We start from the raw sequence: 22,934 nt of genomic DNA on the forward strand, positions 1-22,934 counted from the left end.
TAAAAACAGAATCAAATTAGCTTGTTCAAACAACACTTGAGTTCTTTTCACCAACTGGATATACAGTTAAGTTCCTTTATTTCGATTTGTTTTCAAGTTTTCAGATTCACTTTTTTTTCTTTTTGGTTTAGTTTTATTTCTTGAATCTGTAAAATGTGCTTTCAAAATTAAATGTAGGTAAGAAGGTATTATCAAAAAATCTTTTCTTCTGCCTCCTCTAATTTCCTTCTTTCCCTATTGGCAAGTATTTCTTAATAATTAAAGTTTCTTTTATCTTTGCAGAATTTCTTCTTGCAAATATATATGCATTCAGATGGCCTCATCTGTTTTACGCTAAAGCTTTCATACTGTATATTCCTTACAATACACCATATCTGTTCTAGAGATCTTTGTAGCCGTCCATTGTCATGATGAACCATGGTTTATTTAACTAGCCACTTACTGATTGATGGAGTTGTTTCCTTTGTGTCTTCTAAAAACTAAAAATCCTTCGTCCAAGTCATTTTATATTTTAGCCAATGTGTCTTTGGGGATCTATTTCTAGGAATGGGATTGCTGGGTCAAAGGGCAATGCGGTTGTACTTTTGTCTTATCCTAGCTCCTTCCAGATTCACTTCTAAAAGGGGGATCATGTGTCATTTTGCACTGAGAAGGATTTTTCGAAAAGATTTTACAAATGCACAAATTGAATATACCAGATTGTTGGAAAATTAGTGTGTTCTTCAAAATCACCAGTTATTGACTGTGTGAACCCGCACACTGTTCCCAGGATTGTCTATCGTCTACAAGATAGCCTGGAATAGAGCACCCTGGTTCCTGCTTTTAGGGCATCTATGGTTTGTCTGTGGCACTTGACATGAATGAAAAGTAGAGTTAGAGTAGCTGAAGATAGACCATGTTGTAAAAACAAAGGTGAACACCCAGCTCAAGTCTCTTTATCCCGGGCCATGTGAGTCCTGGATCCTCTCAATTCCATTTGCACTTTTAGTGACAGTGACCCTTTTCCCAGACCAAAACTTTTGACACCTGGTTGAACAAATATGAATCTATTAGCAGGAATAACAGCGCTGAATGTTTGAAATGTGGGCTGCCTCACAAATGTACGCTGAATAATTATCTTATGTAGAGTTGCATCTGCATCTCCCAAAGCATGCTCTCTGGCACATATATGGGATGTTAAAAAGGGTTACACAGCAAAATCAGTGTGTCAAACAAACCTAATGAGATGTGACTCCAAAATCATGTGGCCGCAGAACCCTCTATTCCGGGGAGCAACTTGTGTTAAACACTGTTCCATGAGACACAGAGAACCAAAGTGAGGGTTCTATTTAGATGAAAACCAAAGGCATCTCTTCCGGTTGATTAACTTGTACTTCTACAATTCTTTATTGTTTTTATTAACAATTTTTAATTTGTTTCTTTCTAGATTGAATCATTAAAGAAAAAGATGCAGCAGAAACAGCTCTTAATATTGCAGCTTTTAGAAAAGATCTCTTTCTTAGAAGGAGAGGTAAGAGGCTGTGTTTAAGTTGGTGTCTTCTCTATCATTAAATTTTATGTTGCTGAGCCTACCACCGACACTTAATTAAAAATATGGCTATTTCCTGGCCTTATAAAATTGATTGAAGGTTAACTGCCAACACTGAAAATGAGATTCTGACAGCTAGTTTTTCTTTACCACCTGACTCTCCTCATCTCAGACTGCTGCCCACCTCTGCTTTTTGGCTCTCATTTTTCTTGTTCAAGAATTTTCCTAGCAAGTCTGATAAGCTGTTAAATAACACTGATAATTTCCCACATGTATGTAGGGCTTTATAACTTGTGAGGTATTTTCAGGGACATTCCTCACATGGTTCTCTCAGCAACTTTAGGAAAGGCAAGACAAGGATCATTACTTTATATTAACAAATGTTTCAAAAGGAGGCTCAGGAAAAAAAAATAAATAAAAGGCGGCCCAGAGAAGGCAGGTGGTTTTGCTCACGATCACCCAGCTTGGTTAACGCTGGAGCCAAAGCTGAGAGATGGGTTCCAAATCCACTGCTCTGTGTGACACTGAGTCAGAAGGTTTAGAGGTGACTTAATTTCACCTGAAACTTTGAGGATATTTAGTCTTCCTGACTTTCTGGCTTTTTTGAAGGTTTGGTGTAGGTTCCAGAAAAGGAAATTATGGAGTTGGAAGAACCTTAAGAGCTTAGGTATTAATGGAAGGAGAAGCCAAAATCCATTCGCTCTGGAGTCTCTTTATTAAGAGCTTGGCATTGAGCCTCTTCCTTTTGAGCCTCATGAATCTCTCTTGTCTGTGCCCCTCAACATAGTTCTTCCCCCGAGGGAGACAGCCCAGGAGACAAAGATGAAGGACGGAGACAGGACAGAGGCGACATTGGTGAAGCACCTGGTGTTGTGTTGCTGGGCGCTGTTAACTCCTTTCCACATCCTTTGTGTAATGTGGAGGCTAAGAGCGGAATCAGACTTGCCCAAGTTTGAACCCTAGATCTGCCTCTTATTAGCTGGGTGATGCTGGGGAGCTTTCTTAGAATTATAAAACGAGACGGTAGCTGCACCTGCATGTGTGTGACCAGGCAGTGAGAATGCAGAGAATGTGCCTGGCATGTTTCTTAACCTCTTAAGTTAATGCCCTAGGAATTAGATTGTCTTTCTCCCATTTTATAGACGGGCAGACTGAGGTTCAGGGGCATGAAGAAGCCTGCCCAAGGTGACAGTAGAAATGGGTAAGCCTGAATTCAAAGCCTGAACTCTTAACCACTGTGTTTGTGGGAAGGACGAACTGCGTTTTCACGTACTCTGTGTTTGGGGAGCTGCCTATAAAAGACATGGACCACAGGGACCTGGGGGTAGATTCAGGCTCAAGAGTCCCCGTGTTGGGACAGCTGAGTGAAGGGGCACTTGCCCTGTCCCCCTCCCGCCTTCCTCTCCACAGTCCCTAGGTGCAGCTCCAGCCTTACAAATGGACGTTTCTAAGAACTTCCTCCCAAATCACAGCTCCCTGTGGGAGGAATCACACCTTCTTCCCCAGTGAGATCTGACAGGGAGTGTCCTGGTGGGAGCCCGTGAGTCCAGAGAGGTGAGGGGATGGTGACAGGAGAGGCAGTGCCCACCGGCCCTTCCCCCCCAACCCCCCCCCCCCGTGCCCCTCAAGCCAGCTCTCCTGATGGTAGATTATGAAAGTGCAGGGGATCCTGTGCCTAGAGAACAGCACTACACACGTGGGGGCTTTGTTTAATGCTCGAGTTCTTAAGCCCCTCTTGTCCAGACCCTGAGATGTGGATATTAGTCCACATAGATTTGGTGTGTGATCCCAGGAAGCTCCATTAGAGGAGGCGTGGGGGGATGAGTCAGGGAGAGGATGGTGTCTTGCCCACCGTGGGCAGCCGCAGCTCACTCCCATCGGGGGGTCTCCTGGAGACGCTACACACTGGCCTCTGAGTTGTCCTTACCTAAAGGTCAGAGAGCTGGGCCTTGGTCCACTAACTCCCTTCCTGCCATTGGTTGAGGCCTGCTCCTGGGGGATGCAGGCAGCTGTGGCCTGCCCTCAGAGCCAGTTGCAGTCAGGTGGTTAGAGTTTATTTCTTCATTGTTTCTGTTCTTATTTTTTATATCTTCCCAGGGCTGTTTTACTTATTTCAATGTGTTCTTAGAGTTAACATCATTGTAACACTTTCCAGACAGGTGCAGGGATCTTTCAGATCCAAAAGAGACAGAATAACTTTTCTGAGTAGCTAAAGTCAGAGGGTGCTGATTCTTGGGGGGACGGGGGTGCACTCAGGATGAGGTGACTTCAAGGTGATTCAGAGTCAGGACCCCTTATCATCGTGATGCACTGACCTAGTTTTCAGAACTATTAAGAACTTATGTATTCCTTATTAATATTTTACCCTACTTTGTTGGGCCAGGTAGATAGATTTCATCTCCTAGGAGATGAGAGGTTGAGTTTGAGTATTTGGTTTTCCTCTTTAGGCTGCGTGACTAGTTTATTATGGTACAAACACACTGCTGACTGTTGCTTCCTCGTTAACTGTATGTAACCACTAATGGCAGTGGATCTCTGCCCCCCTTTCCACCTGGTTCTTGTAGGATTACCAACGCCAAGGAGGCCAAGGAGTCCTTCCGTGGGCCCTAACGTCCTGGGATGACCTGACTTATAATTCATTTTGTTACTCTTTCTTACTTGACACAGAAATTTTATAAACAAACATATAATAAATACTCTATAAAAGAAACTACATCACCTTATATATTAATGCTTTCTAGTTTTAAAAATCAATATAAATTGTGACACAGCTTATTACGGTCACCCTTTTTTCTCTTAAAACTATCTTTGTGTACACTTTCTATTAACTTTCCCTTTGAGAGACACTGTTGAACATAAGGCATTTCTCAGACTCACCTTGTTTCCATAATAATAATTTACTTCTCCTCCTCCTTTTTTTGATGCCCAAATTGTCACAACTCAGCTGGGGAGAGTTCTCGTCCATCAACTTCTTTGCCTGCATAGCAGGGCTCCTGATGCTTCTGGGTTCATTCTTGCTATCCTCATTTTTGTCCGGTGTCAAGATATGGTATTGGCTTGTCTCCAAGGAGGCCTGGTTCGTTTTAGTAGTGAACTATATTGAAAACTACCTGGGCATGGGAACTGGTCATGGCTAAAGCACTGTGTCTACACTTAGGCCAATTTTAATCATGACGGAATTGGGGGCAATATGTGTCTTTCTGAGATTATGAAGCCACACTGACATTTTCCAAATTTAATTACATCACTCTACAATACAGGGTTCTGTTGGCCACTTAGAATTTCTATGCTCTTGGCCTGTTCTAACACCATTTTTATACCACAGCTTTCCATCGCCTGCTTTAAACCAGATGATGCCAAAAGTGGTATTTCAAATATCCTTGCGAAGTTTTGATAGACATATCTGGTAACCTCTTATATTCCATCTTATTAATAAAGTAGCTAACTTTTATTAAGGGCCTGATTGTGGGCTCTGGAGCTAGGCTGCCTGAGTTCTCAGCTCTGCCATATAGGATCTTGAGCAAGTTACTTAAGTGCTCTGGGCCTCTGTTTGCTCATCTGTTAAAGGGAGTCTTCTCTAAAATGGTGTCTTCTCTATAGAGTTGTTACGAGGATTAGTTAATATTGATTCAAAAAGTACGTGGCTCACTGTAAATGCCATCTGTGTTTACTGTTCTTCCAGTTGTCTGGGCCCCAGGGTCTCCTTTCGTTGTCACTGATACATATTTCTTCCTCCTCCTTCTCCTCCCTCCCTTCCTTTTTAAAACACAAAATGTTGATCATTTTGGTCTCTGAATCCATTATTGGTACTTACTGATGCTTACTCATCAGATTTTGAGCCCCCCAGCCCCACCAGATCCCTAGAAGTTTGCTCTAGCCTGGCCTCATCAGACTGCATTTTCATCAACCAATGCAAAATCTTCCTGATACAAGAATATGCCCATTCTTTTTTTCTCCCAACAATTTATATTTGCCCACCTCCTGAAAAAGGAATATCCCATTCCCTATTTCCGATAAACTGTTACTGAAATAAAATCTTAAGTATATACCTCCATAAGGTCGATCAGCTTTCTGAAACTCTGAACTGATTCCATTCCATTTTTCTCTGCTGAAAATTCTGAACTTACAGTGAAATTCAAAGGTCAGAGGAAAGGTGTCTCATGTTCTGGTTTTGTTCATCCTGCACGTAATGTGTGTTGTATGGTACGTAAACCTCTCAGCGTGTCCGTTGCACATTCCTGGGACTATTATTAATTTTCCAGGGTACTAGCGGGGCGGCAGCTCCAGGCACCGGGGCTCCATGTCCGCATTTTATTGGACATACATTCTTGTTTAGTGCATGTGCTACGGCTCGGCCGCTCCCTCCCCTGGCCCAAGGGAGTTGGGGGAGGAGGTGGCTGCTGTACATTTGTGACATAATTTCCAAAAAATGCCAAGAGGTGCGGTACCAGGTCCTTGGTTCCTGGAAGGCATGCAGCCTCGTGAGCTGCATTTCACATCTGAACACCAGGGGGCGGTGTTTGAAAGCAGGAGAACCCTGGAACTGGAGGCTCAGTCCCAGAAGCAAGCAGCCTTCTAGGGAGCACAAAGCCAGGCAGTAGTGAGCCTGCTCTTTGTGGGTTTGCTTTAGGTACAGTCCGTGGGACAGAGTGCAGAGTCTGTCTTCCTGGACTGAGTCCTGGCACTTTTCGGTTTTAACTATTTCTTAATCTGTCCCTCTTCCAACTTGTCTCCTACTGCCCATATTCAGGCTCTCACCTTTTTTTTCCTTGTCAACCTTGTGTATTCAATTACATAAACCTTATCCGTGTAAAGTGTATAGTGATAGATGGGAACTAGACGTATTATGGTGGTCATTTCACAGTATATATGAATAGCAAATCATGTTGTACACCTGAAACTTATAATGTGATCTGTCGATTATAGCTAAAAAAAAAAAAAGTGTCTAGTTCAGTGACTTTTGACAGTTGTATGTACCTGTGAAACCACCACCACAATCGATACAGAACAGTTCCACCACTTCCCAAAGACTCCCTGTTTCCCTTTCTCTGTTCAACTCCAGGCAGCCAGTGGTCTTTTTTTTTTTTTTTTTTTCCAGTGGGAGGGGTCACTTTATCACTTTTTGTCACTACGGACTTGTCTGCATTCTCTGGTAAATGAAATCCTAGAGTATAGGCTCTTTTGTACTTTTTTGTTTTTAGTTTTCTTATTATCGAGTTGTAAGGGTTCTTTTTATATTCTGGATATCAGTTGTCAGATATATGTATTGTGAATATCTTCCTCCATTTCATGACTTGCTTTTTTCGTGTTTTTTTTTATTAAGTAAACTCTATCCCCAATGTGGGGCTCGAACTCATGACCCCAAGATCAAGAGTCACATGCTAACTGAGCTAGCCAGGTGCCCCTCTTTTTCATTTTCTTGAAGACATGGTTTTTGGTTTTTATTTTTGATAAAGGTCAGTTTATCAATTTTTTTTTATGGTTTATGCTTTTTGTGTGCTAAGAAATCTTTGCCTGTTACAAAAAATTATATTTTCTCCTAGGGTTTTCCCTAAACATTTTATAGTTTTTGCTTTTTAATTGAGATCTGTAATCCACTTGGAGCTAGTTTTTGTGTTTGGTGTGAAGGAATATATTTTTTTTCCACATAGATATCCAGTTGTTTCCTTTTAGCTACTCTTTATCCCTGTTATTATTTGTACCCCCCCCTTTCTTTGATCAGGCTAGCTGGGGGGGTTATCAATTTTGTTGATGTTTTAAAAAATTAGAATAGTTTTTGGCTTTGTTGATATTCTCTGTTGTCTATTTTCTATTGTATTGAGTTTTGCTCTGATATTCATTATTCCCTTCCTTCTAATTATTTTGGTATTACTTTGCTCTTCTTTTTCTAGCTCCTTGAGGTGGACATTAGGCCATTGATTTTAGAGCTCACTTCTTTGTTACTATCAGCAGCTATAAATGTCCCTGAACGCTCTGTTTCAGCGGCACCCCTCAAGCTATGATAGGTTGTATTTTCATTATCATCCAATTTGAAATATTTTCTAATTTCCTTTGAGATTCTTCTTTGACTTATGGATTATTCAGAAGTGTGTTGTTTAACCTCCAATATTTGAGGTTTTCTTAGATATCACAGTTTTTGATTTCTAATTTGTTATGGTCAGAGAACATATTTTGTATGGTTTTAATTCTTTTAAATTTATCAAGACTTGTTTTATGGCTTAAGCACATGGTTTCTCTTGGGTAGTGTAAAAAAAAAATAGGCATGCTCCTGTTTTTGTGTTCTATAAATATCAGTTAGATTTAGGTGGTTGGTAGTATTGTTTATCTGATTTATGTTCTTCCTGATTTTTGTGTAATTGTATCAATTGCTGACAGAGGGGTGTTAAAATCCATTATTATGGTTTTAGACCATCTTTTTTTTTTTTTTACTTCATATATTTTGAAGCTCCGTTATGAGATACATATACAGTTTTGATTATTATGTCTTGGTGATGAATTGACCTTTTCATTTAATATGAAATGTTGGTCACTGCCTTGTTCATATTCCATCTTGAAGTCTCTCTTATCTGGCATTAATATAGCTGTTCCTGCCCTCTTAAGTTTACTGTTTGTATTGTGTATCTTTTTCCACCTTTTTTTTTTTTAAAGATTTTATTTATTTATTTGACAGAGAGACACAGCGAGAGCAGGAACATGAGCAGGGGGAGTGGGAGAGGGAGAAGCAGGCTTTCCGCTGAGCAGGGAGCCTGACGTGGAGCTCGATCCCAGGACCCTGGGATCATGACCTGAGCCGAAGGCAGACGATTAACGACTGAGCCACCCAGGCACCCTTCCACCCTCTTATTTTCAACTGATCAATGTCTCTATATTTAATGTGCATCTCTTATACACCATACATAGTTAAGTCTTGTTTTTTTAAATATATTCTGATAGTCTCTTTTATTGGACCGTATAGTCCATTGACAATAATTGATATGACTGGATTTAGGGCTGTCATTTTATTGTTTTCTGTTTACTCCCTCTGGTTTGTTTTGCTTATTTGTTTGTTCCCTCTTTCTTGTATTCTTTTAGATTATTTCATTATTTTTTAGAATCCCATTTTAATATATCTATTGGCATTTTGCTCTCTTTTCTCTAAAATATTAGCCACTGCTCTGGGTATCACAACATACATTATTAACTGTTCCTAGTCCACTTAAAGGTAATATTGTACTACTTTGTGTAAAATGTAGAAATCTTGCAATGATATAGGTCCATTTACCCCTCCCCCTGCTGTCATAGTTATAGGTATCATATCTGCATGCATTATAAACCCACAATACATTATAATTTTTGCTTTAGTCATATGTACTTTAGAGAAATTAAGAGAAAATGCAGTCTTTCATATTTACTCATACAGTATCTATTTCTGATGTTCTTCATTCATTCCTGAAAATCTCAGTTTCTCTCTGATATCATCTCTCTTTAGCCTGAAGACTTTTTATGTAGCATTTTGTGTAGTGTAGCAACATGGGGACAAATTCACTTAGTTTTTCTTGATCTGAAAGTGAGCTCTTTCACCTTCATTACTGAATCATAGAGCGTTCAGGGATGAGTTTCTTTCTCTTAGTGCTGTCTTCTGACTTCTATGGTTCTTGATGAGACATCTGTGGTAATTCAAATTATTGTTCTCCTATATATATATATAACAAGATTGCTTTCAAGATTTTTTTTCTTTATGTTTTTAAAGTAGTTTGACTAGGATGTGCCAAGGTAGATTTCTCTTTGAATTTATTCTGTTTGGGGTTTGCTGAGATTCTTGGGATTTGCAAATTTATGTCTTTCACCAAATTTGGGAAATGTTTAGCCATTATTTCTTTGACTATTTTTCCTGCTCTAATTTCTTTATCCCTTCCTTCTATGATTCTAGTATCCCTACGTTAGGCATTAGAAATTGTCCCATAGTTCCAGGAAGCTCCATTTATTATTTCCAATCTTTGCTTTCATTTCATTCTGATCAAGTGATTTTTTTAAAAAGATTTATTTGAGAGAGAGTGTGACAGGGGAGGGGCAGAGGGAGAGAGAGTCTTAAGCAGACTCTGAGCTGAGCATGGAGCCAAATGTGGGGCTCCATCTCACAACCCTAAGATTATGACCTGAGCCGAAACCAAGAGCTGGATACTTAACTGACTGTGCTACCCAGGCGCCCCTGATTGAATGATTTCTGTTAACAGGTCTTCAAGTTCACTGACTCCTTCCTTTGTCATCTCCATTCTCTTCTTCAGTCTAATGATTTTTTTAAATTTCAGGCAATTTATTTTTCTGTTCTAAAATTTCCATTTGGTTCTTTTTTATATTTTTCTTTGTGGATTTTTTTTTTTTTTTACTACATCAGTTAGTAGCATATTTTCTTTCACCTCATTGAGCATAGTTATAATAGCTGCTTGAAAGTCCTTGTCTGAAAATTCCACCATCCAAGTCATCTCAGGATTGGCATCTGTTGATTCTCTTTCTCCTTGGAAATAGGTCACATTTTCCTGACTCTTCACAAATTCAGTAATTTTGGATTATAATCTGGACATTGTAAAGGTTCTGTTGTGGAGACTTTGGATTGTTTTATTGATCTGAACAGTGTTGAGGTTTTTGTTTCAGCTAATGAATTTGGTTAGACCCACCTCCACCCTGCCGTGCTGTTGTGGGTGATGGCTCAGATCTCAGTTCAGTTCTTGAAGCCTTGGCTGCAAACTTCTTTCATTTAGCCCAACACATGCATGGTTCCGGGGGTGGGGGGGATTCTGCCAGAGACTTGAATGGAGTCTATATACAGTTTAAAGTTTCTGCCTTCTCTAACTCCCTCTTTGGCTTCCCCTTTACTCTTGGCAGTCCTGCTTATGCTGGACTCCTTCCACTATTTTTTATCTACCAGAAAGATGATCTTTCTGTTGAATTTCTAAAGTATCTGTGCTGCTGCCATGATGACTATACTGTTTTTGGGCAAAGCTGCAAACAAAAACAAACAACTGAGTCACAGAGAACCCATTCTAAGCATGTCACAGCCCCCTACAGCTTGCCTGTCCTTGTTCAGTATCCAAAGACCGTAATAGATGTTTTTTTTTTTTTTTTCTTCTGTCCAGAGTTTATAGCTCTTCTTTGTAGGAGGATCCATTGGTTATGTGCCCCACTCCTCAATGCTATAAATGTGGCTCTCGCTCCTTGAACTAGGAAATTGCAGTGGACTCCTTGACTAATCAAGGAGTTATATTTCCTTTTGCCCAGATTTTTATTTCCTTCCAAGACAGTTTCCACCTGGAAGCCCAGTGACTGAAATAAAAATCTAGTGTTGACTCTGGGCTTACAGGGTTGGGTATAAAGTCCTTGTAAAGGCAGATGTAGCCCTTCGTAACTAACTCTTGCTACCTGTACACTGCAGCAAGGTGCTTGTTCTCAACCTGGTATGTTCCACAATCCTGGAATACTCATCCCTTTCTCTTACTCTCTTTCCCTTGCATAACTCCAGCAAACCTTCATGGAGTTCACTCATTTTTCCCTGTCTTGAGTTCCGCATCCCCTCTGAGTTCTCCCTTAATATTCTGTGAGTCCCTCTGGCATGGGATTTATGACTTTGTTATTTTCTGCTTGGTTGTCTGTACCCCCACAAGACCAAACTCAGGGGTCGCAAATCATGCCCCAATCTTTAACCACTACCTAGCTCCCTTCACCTAACTTTACACACTACCTGATATATAGTTTTTGATACTTTTTTTTGCATTGAAATTTAAGAGTACAGGTTTTTCATTTCAGCTTTGAGTGGGTATCTGCTGTGCACACATAGAATTCCTCTGAAATAGGACAAAGGATTTGTGGCTCCTTGTCCACCATTCACTGTATTCATTGTATCAGTAGGGCATATTTACTAACCTTGTCTTTCTTTCATGCCCCCTAACTATAGGTAGTTAGCTCAGAATTATGTGAAATCCTCATTATTAAACTACACTGAGAAGAGACAAGGCAGTGGGATTTCTGGAGCTTGTTAATGGGCAAGCCTCTTCTGTCCCTGTCTTTCCTAATGAATGCGAGAATCCAACTATTGCTGGGAAAGCTGTGTGTATGTGTGTGCCCTTGTGTGCGCAAATGTTATGCCTCAGGTAGTAAGCCAGCAACATTCTCCCATCTGAGCATTAGGTGATAGATTTGGAGCCCATCCATCTGCCATGGCTCGTCAGCTGCTGGGAAATCTGGAATGCATTCTCTCCCTATCCACCATTTCCCATTTTTTCTGAAGGGATCCATAGACCTTTACAGAACATGAGTTTGTACCACAGCCGCTGCTTTGCTCCTTAGTATCACCCATTCAGAGCACGAGCTACTGAGCTGTACCCCACATTCTTTTGAAACAAATGAGTTTCTTTTTCAAAGAACTTTTCAACTTTCATGTGTTAATCTAATGTCTTGAGTGATTTAGCTTCAGGTCCAACTTAAAGCGTTTGTCTTTTAATTTTTTTCTAATCATGCAAATTACATGCTCCTTATAAAAGTATTTATACATTTATTTATTCAATAAATATTTATCTTGCATCTCTGACATGCTATGCTCTGAGAATATAGCTAAGAAGATAGATATGGTATTGCCTCATGAAAATTTAGTCTTACAACAAGTGTTGGTGAGGATGTGAAGAAAAAGGAACCCTCTTGCACTGTTGCTGGGAATGCAAACTGGTGCAGCCACAGTGGAAAACAATATGGAGGGTCCTCAAAAAATTAAAAATAGAACTAACACTACTAGGGTAATCTAGTAATCACACTACTGGGTGTTTACCCAAAGAATACAAAAATACTAATTTTTAAACTTTTAACTAATGGGATACATGCACCCCTATGTTTATAGTAGCATTATTTACAATAGCCAAATTAGGGAAGCAGTCCAAGTGTCCACTGATAGATGAATAAAGAAGAGGTGGTATATATTTATACAATGGAATATTATTCAGCCATAAAGAAGGAAATCTTGCCATTTGCAACAACATGGATGGAGCTAGAGAGTATAATTGTAAGCGAAATAAGTCAGAGAAAGACAAATGCCATATGCTTTCACTCATATGTGGAATTTAAGAAACAACACAAATGAACAAAGGAAAAAAAAAGAGACAAACTCTTAACTCTAGAGAACAAACTGATCATTACCAATGGGGACGTGGGTTGAGGGATGGGAGAAATAGGTGATGGGGATTAAAGAGTACACTTCTCATGATGAAAAAAAATAAACTAGTAATATACAAAAAAAAATTTAGCATTACAGAAAAATATAGAAGAACTTCAAAAAACTCAATACCCAGAGATAACCACCGTTAACCGCTTTCTGGATTTTGGGTATGTTTGCCCTTTAGGTGTCAGGCACCGTCCCTTCTGTTTTCATTCCAAGAGCCTCAACCCTCTTGCCCCTTTGTCCTTCATTTCCCCCATGGGGCAAATTTCCAATTCCTAAGCATCTAATCATCAACCTATGTAATGTTTGGCTCTGGCCTGAAAAAAAAAAAAAAACTATTTAGAATGCTAATTTTAATCCCAAGGAGCCTGTTCTACTTTATATGTTTGAGATTCTGAATTTTCCAAACCTATGAAATACTAATTATTAAGTTATAGAGGTATTTCCCACTAAATTAAATTAATAGACTTACTCATTTTATAGTTTAATAAGGGAGTATTAAAACATGAGCTGTACCTTATTTATAATTGTAAGAAAAGTGATAAATATCTAAATGCCATCAATAAGACTAGTTTAAATAAATAATGTACATCCACACAATGGAATGCTATGAACCCATTAAAATAGCTTGTTGACATAAAAAGAAAACTAATAAACATGGCAAGATATTCACAACAAATTGCTGAGTGAAAAAACCCCAAATTTAGCACAGAACAGGGTATTTTGTTTGTTTTCACTGATGTAAAATTGGATACATATGTATGTACATGCACAGAAAACTATCTGTAAGGAGGCAAACAATCTATTTCTTTAATTCCTACTGTGTAAGAGATGCTCACTAAAATCATTATGATAGATATCCATGTCATAGGGGAAAATTGGATAACACATATTATCACGCATGTTTGTGGGGGAACCTATTTGCTTGACTAAAAGTACTTTTTTCCTTTTCTCTAGAATAATGAACTACAAAGCAGGTTGGACTATTTAATAGAAATCCAGGCCAAGCCTGAGGTGGAGACCAGAGAGATTGGAGTGGGCTGCGATCTTCTCCCCAGGTATTTGGAAATTTCCTATTTTTCTGACTCAAATTCCTCTCTGACTTAAGAAAATACTTTATGGGGCTGTGATTACCAGAATTGCATTCTTTCTATCAAAAATATTTTTGCAAAGATAAACAGCAACTGCCGAGGGGTCTGGCTCGTTCCTGTGGGAGCGGGGGCATTGTGCAGGACAGAGGGGGTAGTGAAGAGAAGGCTGGGGAAGCCACGTCCGAGAGGGATAGGCCCTGTCAGGAAGTGCATGCATTTGATCCCCCATCCAGTCATTCATTCACTCAGCAAACATCTGGTGAGTACTGTCCCTGTGCCAGACACTTATGGAGAGGAATGAGATTTGGTTCCTGCTCCACATGCAGTCTGGAAGGGGAGACAGACATGGAGGCAGACATTTACAACAGTGTGAGAGGGACCTGTGAGGGGCTTTGGTAACATAGAGGAGGGTGGGGTCTAAAGCTTGAACAAATTTCATCTCTTCCCCGGTGCCAGGACACAGTCTAGTCAAGCACTGGCTCAGCGTCACAAATAAATTGATCTGTTTCAGTCACCACAGATGAACGGTAACCACAACCTCGTTTGTTCAGTTGCCTTTCTGAGCTCGAGAGCTGACCTGTTTGTCTTTAAGCTGCTCCCCATACCCATGCCTGGGTCTCTCCCTAATAAGATTAGAGTCTGTGATCTAGTAACCAACCCACCATCTCTAGGTGCTCGAAACTGTGCTCGGCTCAAAGAGGACATAAAACAAGGTGATAATGAGGATGCCAACGGCATGTGGCTTGTGATTTAGGTAACCAAAGTCACAAAGTACCTCATATACTGTGTGTAGGAGGGTAAATTCCTGTGTGATCAGGGGCATCTGTGTGTGTTGTGTTTGGTATTAGGCCAGAAAAATGCAGAATCCTGGAACCTTGAATGGTTAAATCTGGTGGGAAATGGTGGTGAGTCCATCACCAAGCTGGGATGTCAAATACCTTGGGTCTAGTCCTCCTTGCTAGCAGCAGGATGCATTCAGGCCGGACTGTTTTTGCTGGGGCCTCCGTTTCCCAATTTGTGAAGTCAGTGGTTTTGAGTAGATGATTTCTCAGGTTTAACCAGCTTAAGCAGGGAAAAGATACATAAATAGATTTGAGGTCCCATCAATATGGGGGACGAAGTCCATGATAAAAATATAGGCAAAAAGAATGGTCATGTCCAGGGACTCTGAAATATAAATAGTTTCGCCATTTCTCTCCTTTTTTATTTTTCAGGAACCAAGTGGTTTAGTCCACTTTAATTGCCCACATAATAAATCTTGTTTGGCTTAAGACGGGCACAAAACTATGTCTGAAACCAATAAATTGTTTGTTTTCTAATTCCCACATTTTGGCTTAAAACAAGGTTTTCAATTTGTATGCCGAAGGATAGCCTGAAGCAAACTTTTATGGCTAAGTTATGAAACCACAAAGCGGTTTTCATAATGGAAGTGCTGACAGACCCTTAACTTATGGCCATGGTGAACTTGGAAGCCACTTCAGCATCTAAAAGCAGCTTTTCCATAAATGTAGCATTTGGTTTCCCCCAGGATCCATCTTAGCGCTTTCACTGCGTAGGTCAGTCAGCAGAGGAAATGAAAGCTACATATCCGAGTTTCCGAAAAGGCAGGGTAAGATTCCATTTGTTTCCTCTCCGATATTTATTAAGTGCCTACTACGTGAAAGGGGCTACGCGGGCTGGAGTGGCAAGGAACACGGGGTCGTTAGATTTGAGCAGTAGTTTCTCACCTGTGCTTCTCTGAGCTGCCTCGCTGGGCTCTGTGCTGGGGCTCAGGGAGAGGCCTCCGGATGCCTTGGGGAGCATGAGGTGAGCAAGGAGCTGGCCTGCGGGGACCCTCCCCCTCCTGAAAAACAAAACGACACAAAACTGAAAAACTCAGTTTTTAGTGTAAGATGTTGGACCCCAAGTAAGATTTCGTTTAAATAAAGAAACTGGAACCCCCTGGTGGAATTTAATCCCCATGTTTTGATAGAGAGCAAAATCGTGGCTCAGAGAGGTAAGTGATTGACTGAAAGCCACACAGCCAGGATTAGAACCTGGGGTGGTACTTGTGTGATTTTAAAAAATACTCAATAGAGTTGCTAAATTGTACTGTGTATGTTCTAACAAAATTGCTGGTTCTTACTTGGACATTGAACTTGCACCTAATACAAGATCTTACGGTGTTTCCCAGAATATTTTGAAAATGGCCTCCTCTGAAATGTTTTAGATGAATAAAAGTATTGCCTTAAGCCTTAATTCTGCAGATGAGTTTTGTTCTCGCTACCTGTTCTCTTACAAAGAACCAGGCAGTGTGGTCCAGTTGGGGAGCTTCAGGCCGTGGGGCTTTGCTGCCCAGCCAGCTGCCAGCCGAGCACAGCCTTGGGCAAGCTACTTAATCGCTCTGAAGGCTCCATTATTTCATCCTTAAAATGGGAATGAAGAGGACAATATCAAATCTCATAGGGTTTCTATGAGGATTAAATGAAAACATGTATATACAGTATTTAGCATGGTAACTGTTTAAGTACTTAATAAAGAATAGCTATTACTATTAACTAAACCAAAGCCCTGATTTTTCATGTAAGACACCAGATCAAATATAAGTGAATTTGGGTGTGCTAAGACAATTTCATTAACTTATTAGTGATTTTGTTCAACGGATTGATAGTGCTTCAGTATGCATTAAGCTCTCCAATTAAACTCTCTGTGGTTTGGAGCCCTCTAGACAGTGCCTAAAACTCTGGAAGGCCCCGTGGTGGATGAGGCCCCTGTCAGCTGAGATGCCAGAGGGGTCACGGCATGTTCCGTGTGCTTGCGCACGCGGCCTCACGGGAGAGGAGTGAGCTACCTCGGACTCATTTTTCCCTCTACCTGGAGGGCTTTCATGCTGTGCTAACAGCGTTTGACTTACAATTATTGCTGCTTGATTTTTATGCTGGAAAAATTTGAAATCAGCCTTTTCTTTACTTACAGACCAGTAAACCCCTTTTGTGACCTCCTCCCCACATCACCACCACTTCCCTATTTGTGCCAACTCTGTGGACTCCAGTGGACAGGGACCCTGGGTTCTCATCCCCTAGCTCAGCACTTTCTTGATGCTCCATAAACATGTGTTGGCTGACCTGCCTCTCGCTGTATCTACAGCTTTAGGCAAATCCCTAATCTCTTTGAGTCTCAGTTTCTCAGCTAGAATTGGAAGATTCTGACAGAATTCCCTGGGGGCCCTGCTGGGCTGGTGAAGTAGGATACAGGCAAAAAGTGCCCAGGGGAGTGGGTGCATTTTCCTCTTTCCGTTGATGCTGCCACGACTTTCCCGGGTCCGGCCCTGAGGTCAGTTCACTGAGGACACCTGTGCTCCAGGACAGCCTCAGTGCCCGTACAGGGCTGTCCCCCTTTAGTCCCACTGCCACCAGGCTGCTGGAGACCTGGGTTCTCTAGGTCTGGTTGACTGAATACCACCTTCTGTCTCTAGTTTCTCAACTCCTTCCTCTCTTCATCTAACCCTTGCATTCCATTCTTTTCAAGAGAGCAAGGATCTTACAGCAGAGCAAGGAGGGAGGGAGGGGGTGAGAAAGGCACTCACTGTGATTTCAGAGACTTTTAAACACCTATTTTTTAAAAAAGACTCAAGAGTTTGATTTAAAGGTTTGATACAGGTTAATGAAAGCCACTGAGAGCAATTTCCAGTCTGCTAGCCTGCCTTCAAAGAGAAAGATGAAAAACAAGAAACAAAAAGAAAAGAAACTTTTTCTCCTTGCCCCTTAGTGACACTTGCTTTCCAGCAAGCTCATAAATTATGTCTTAATAGGTGTGATGTAATGAAAAATATTCCCCATGGTCATAAGTGCCGGGCACATAGTAAGCGCTTTAAAATGCCAACATTTTCATACTTCTTCTGTTTTAGAGACCAGAACACAAAGTAGCTTTTTGTCAAAGCTTTATTTGCGGACTCTGCTGCTGTTTCCCCCAGAGGACCTGCCCCTTTATGGAATAATAAAAGGTTACCAATAGCCTCAAAGAAAATGGTTGAATTTCAGTTCTGTGGTTGAAATTATCTGTGTTCTTGAGATCCTGTTGTTTCCTAGTGATCAACCACATAAAATACCTCACTTCTTTTTGAAAGGTTGGGATATCAGAGCCTGTTTTTGAAACCCGGAAAGCTCACCTTTATAAATATTTCTGCATTTTACGGGCTTTTAGGATATTATCACCAGAGACCATTTCCTCTACATGGAATTTTCAGTGGTTGGCAAAATCACCATCTGGCTTCTGCCCCGGCACTCCACTTACCTGCCTGGTCAGGTCCCTGGGGACCCCTGAATTCCCAGATCTTGTGGATTCCTCTGTGGCAGGTGACACTCTGACCATTCACTCCTGGAAATCCCTTGTCCTCTGGTTTCCTTCCTCATCCATACATTTAGTGATAGTTCTATGCCCGGCCTGAGTGAGCTGCTAGTCATGAAGAGGAGTGTGGCTTTCAGCCTTCAGGAAATTGTGACTAGCAGAGGATGTGTAGACCAGAGGGGACAACGGGGTGCTTCTAGTGGTGTGTCAGAAGCCTAGGGGTGCCTGGGTGGCTCAGTTGGTTAAGTGTCTGCCTTCGGACTATGATCCCAGGGTCCTGGGATAGGCCCCCATCCATCCGGCTCCCTGTTCAGTGGGGAGTCTGCTTCTCCCTCTCCCTCTGCCTCTGCCTTGCCCCCAGCTCATGCTCTGTCTCGCTCTCTCACGCGCTCTCTCTCAAATAAATAAATAAAATCTTTTAAAAAAACAAAAAGGAAGCCTGTATGACAGCCCTTCTCAAGGTATATGTGGGGAGGATAGTTTGGAGAGCACGGAAAAGACATACTGAATCTCTTGGGGAGACAGGTGAATTTAAAATTTCCCCCAAGCTTCTAATACACCCCATTAAGAAGCAATACGCCAACTACAGTTGACAATCACTGCAGGGTAGTGGGAAGTGTTAACTGCTGGGAGAGTTTAGCAAAAGCGGACCTTGTGGAAGCAGAAAATTGAGCACCACTACTCAAGGGAACAGACAAAAAGCACAAAAAGAAAGGAATGCTCATTTCTATCACTGGGGTGGGAAATCTGGGAAATTGTCATATAGGAGGGGATATTTGGTTTGAGTCTTGAAATATAGGCAGGAATTCTTCAGATCCATTGGATTAGGGAAGCAGTCAAGGCAAAGGGGATGACATGGGAATGGCAGTGTGGCAATGGTGACAACTGTGTTTCTTAGCAAGGCCAGATGGGAGATACGACAGGAGACAGCAGAGGGCCTTTAAGACCATACACAGGAGCTTAGATTTCATCCCAGAAGCAATGGGGAGACTTTGAAGTTTTCAGAATGGTATTATACTTCGATCATCAGGAAGATCTCTTTGACAGCAAGCTGGGTAGAGGATTTGAGGAGGAGGAAGACTCTGCCAACACCAAAGGGAGGGAGACCATTTAGAATACTACTCCAGGATTCAAAGATAGATTCTGAGAACCTGAACTAGGCCAGGGGCTGAGGGAACAGAGAAGGCACGTGACAAAACAGTAGTTGAGGAGGTAGATTCCACATCGCTTTGTGAATGACAGGCTATGGGCCGTTCAGGGAAGGGAGCTGACTCCAATCTCACACACGCAACTCGTCACTGCATTAGTGGGGAGAAGGAACGTAGCTGCTGTAACAAAAAGCCCACAGACCTCGGCTTAGCAAAACCAAGACCGATTTCTCATGTTACAGTGCAAGACCAGCTGGCATGGGCCTCACGGCACGTAGTCATTCACGAGCCCGGATTCCTCCAGCTAGTCACCCTGCCTGGGCTTTGGAGTCCTCTTGAGCCCTCCACTATATTCTCTGCATGAAAGGGAAGAGACTGGGCATAGAGGATTATGTAGGAGAATTTTATGGGCTAAACCTGGAAGTAATATACATCACTTCTGTCCATTTAGTCACATGGCCCATCAAATTGCAAAGGACGCTGGGAAAGGTAGTTGTGTGTCCAGGAGGAAAAAGAAATGGGAGATTTTCTCCATCTCAGCCACCAAATCCTGGTTAATTCTACCTCCCCAATATCTCCCTACCCTTTCCTTGATACTTCACCTCCAGTGTTAGTTAGAATTCCAGCTCTCATGATCTCTTACCACCTAAATATCAAAAAAAAATCTAACTCACCTTCTGCCTCCAGACTAACCCCTCTGCAGTCAACCTGCCCAGGAACCCTGCTAGAATAAAGAGATAAGCATATCCTGCCCGTCCTTGCAAATCTTTAGTGGCTCTGTGTCCCCTTCTAAACTCCTTAGCAGGGCACACAGGCCTGGTCTTCTGCCACTTTCCACCAAGAGCTCTTTGCTCCAGTCCTACCAAACAGGTCTCCTTTCCACACCCACGGCCCTTGTGCTCACCCTTTTTGGCCCCTTGCACTTGAATTCCCATCTCCTCCTTGACCACCTGAGGACTGCCTGGGCACCCTGCAAGACTCCCCTCTCTGTGCACATTTCCAGATGCCCTCCTAAGTGCCGCTAACTCGTTCTGCCCTCAGTGTGCCCATAATATGTTAATTCTTGTATTGCTCACGGTCCTGACAGGACAGGAAGACTGAAGAGACTGGGATGAAGGGACTATTTATGAAGGTTGCGGCAGCTCTGAGAGAAGTGAACAAGGGGCAGTGGCGTACTCTGGAGCTGGCATAGTGGGAACTGTTACCAGCCTGGGCCTGAAGAGGCAGGGGGAGGAAGCCGGGAGGACAGGCAAAGGGGAGAGCTGTAAGCTGTGGCCTTTGCTAGGGCAATGCGGCCAACTTCCAAGCTGCAGCCTGGCCAGGAGGGAACAGAGGTCCTGACCCGTCTGTCCTTGCAGCCTCTCATCCCCCGCTACCAGTTCCCAACTGCTCAGAACCCACTGGGAGCTAAAGGGTAAGGGAACCCATGGACACTGACCTTCAGGTCAGCTTCCCAAGGGCACAGAGTGAGGTGGAGACAGGGAAGAGTTAATCTGAACGGGCAAATGGAGAATATCCAGCACGGCTCATTATGTGTCTCTTATTACAGTTATTCATGCACATCCCTTTCCCACCAAAATAGGAGTTCCTTAAATACATGGTTTTTTATTCTTCTGAATTATCGATGCTTAGCACAACCTTTGAAAGTTGCTAAAGGGTCACTTGCGCGGCTCAGCCGGTTAAGCGTCTGATTCTTGATTTCAGCTCAGGTCATGATCTCAGGGTCCTGGGATCGAGCCCCACATCAGGCTCTGTGCTCAGCAGGGAGCCCGCTTAAGATTCTCTCCTCCTCTCTCTGCCCCTCCCTCCGCTCAGCTCTCTAAAAAAATCAATCTTAAAAAAGTTGCTAAAAATAAAGACCCCTCCTATAATATTTAAATGGAAAATTCAACTGACTCAATCAGTTTATAAAATTTTAGGCTACAGCGGTGGCAAAACCATTTCCTAGAGTTGTTTTACATGAAGAATATGGTGAGTTTTGTTCCATCTTCCTGACCTGCCTTTTCTCATTTCTCAGCCCAACAGGTAGGACTCGTGAAATCTCGATGCCTTCCAGGAACTATACCCCATACACACGGGTCCTGGAGTTAACCATGAAGAAAACACTGACTTAGGCACCTGGAGACACACACTTTGTACAGATGGACAAAAGCCCTAGAACCATGAGGCTTGAGGTCTGGGAAGGGTGACTACTGCTTCCTCCTATACAAATTTCAGCCACAAAGACTGCTGAGGTCCTGATCTACTTCTAAAACATTAAGGAAAAGTGGGGGAGGGCAGGAAAGAGAGCTTTCAAGGTCATATTTCAAACACCCAACCATGCTTTACTGGGCCATCATTAGCTTTCCGAGTAGACACTGAAATTCTGTCAGGAGAATTCCCTCACAATTTATTTTCTGGTTTATTAGCCTTTGGTTGGGAGGAAAAAGGGCATTAATTTGAAATTTCATGTTATTCCCGCCAGGATCATTTGTTACAGCATGAAGGTTTTATTCACCCGTAAAAGTATTAGAGGTGGTGTTTCTCTGGTGCCCAGAAGCCTGTCCACAGGCGCAGGGGCACCTGGGGAGACCTGACCCTGCCAGGGAAGGGTGCTCTCTCTTGGTGTCCAGGATCTGTGTGGGGTTGTGGGAGCCACGGGTGGAGACTGGCCTCCTGCAGGCACAAGTGCCTCATTCCGATGTGCTAATCCCTTGGTTTAATTTGTGCCTTATGCCTTCATGGGGCTCACCGAAATCAGTGTATTTATTTCACCTGTGATTTTTCTTTTTCCCTTTCTAACTGAAAGAGAATTTTGTATGTTGTGGACATGTAATCATTTAATGTTTTCAGTATCAATTGGTGTTTCTGTTAAATGAATAATGTGTTCATGCATGCTCTACTTTGATATTATAACCTATGTCACATATGTTTAATAAATGCCATATATTTTGTTCTACCTACGTTGTCTCTGGATTTCATCCATGGCCAGGTAGAAGGGGTAGAGAGCAGAATGGGGCTTGGGAGTGTCAAAGTCAGCACCTAGGGATTTTTCGGTCAGTACAGTCCATAGAAGCATTTATAAACCATAAGATAGGGTGTGTGTGTGAGAGAGTACCAGCATATGTAGCAGCATGTGTGTGTGTGTGTGTGTGTGTTTAAACCCTGAAATTTATCTAGTTAACGCTAATAGTACATAGTAATTCTATCTTCCTGAAATGAAAAACATCTTTGTATGCAAGGTTTTGTCCTAAATAAAAAAATAACATCGTATAATAACGCCTCTATCAATATTTTCATTTCAATCCTTCTTGGCTTTCTTAAAACACACACGCACACTATTGTTTTTAAAACACATATGGCACTATGTTGAAAAGCAGAATCGTGGTATTTAGGAACATGGGCTCTAGAGACTGAGCTCAGTCACTAGTGTATGATTTGGGCAAGTTAAAGAACCTCTTCAAGCCCCTATTAGATGGGATCTGTGATAGTTCTTTCTTAGCTGGAGTTGGTGGGAAGATTAAATGACTTAATATCCATGAAGTTCTAAAATAGTGCTTGGCACACAGTAGGCACTTAGTAAGTGCTATTCTCATTACATACTTTGTAACCTCTTTTCACTTACTATATTATGATCATTCTATACAGATATGGATATATAGATCTGTGCCACTGTTTCT

The 22,934-nt window shown here is 41.9% G+C and overlaps 1 protein-coding gene across 2 annotated transcripts in view; it reads left to right on the forward strand.

The window, feature by feature from the left end:
- Positions 1 to 22,213, forward strand: part of LOC113908686 (myocardial zonula adherens protein) — an 85,815-nt gene extending 63,602 nt beyond the window's left edge. Inside the window, exons 11-13 of one of the 2 annotated variants that reach the window (XM_027568988.2) lie at positions 1,427 to 1,510; positions 13,668 to 13,768; positions 21,293 to 22,213. In XM_027568988.2, coding sequence (XP_027424789.2) covers positions 1,427 to 1,510; positions 13,668 to 13,768; positions 21,293 to 21,389 — 282 coding nt within the window. In that variant the 3' untranslated portion in view covers positions 21,390 to 22,213. The remainder of the gene's footprint in view (positions 1 to 1,426; positions 1,511 to 13,667; positions 13,769 to 21,292) is intronic. The other variant, XM_027568989.2, reaches the window with a different exon arrangement.
- The last annotated feature ends 721 nt before the right edge of the window (positions 22,214 to 22,934 follow it).

Source organism: Zalophus californianus, chromosome 6, assembly GCF_009762305.2.
Source record: "Zalophus californianus isolate mZalCal1 chromosome 6, mZalCal1.pri.v2, whole genome shotgun sequence".
NCBI classification, from domain to species: domain Eukaryota; kingdom Metazoa; phylum Chordata; class Mammalia; order Carnivora; family Otariidae; genus Zalophus; species Zalophus californianus.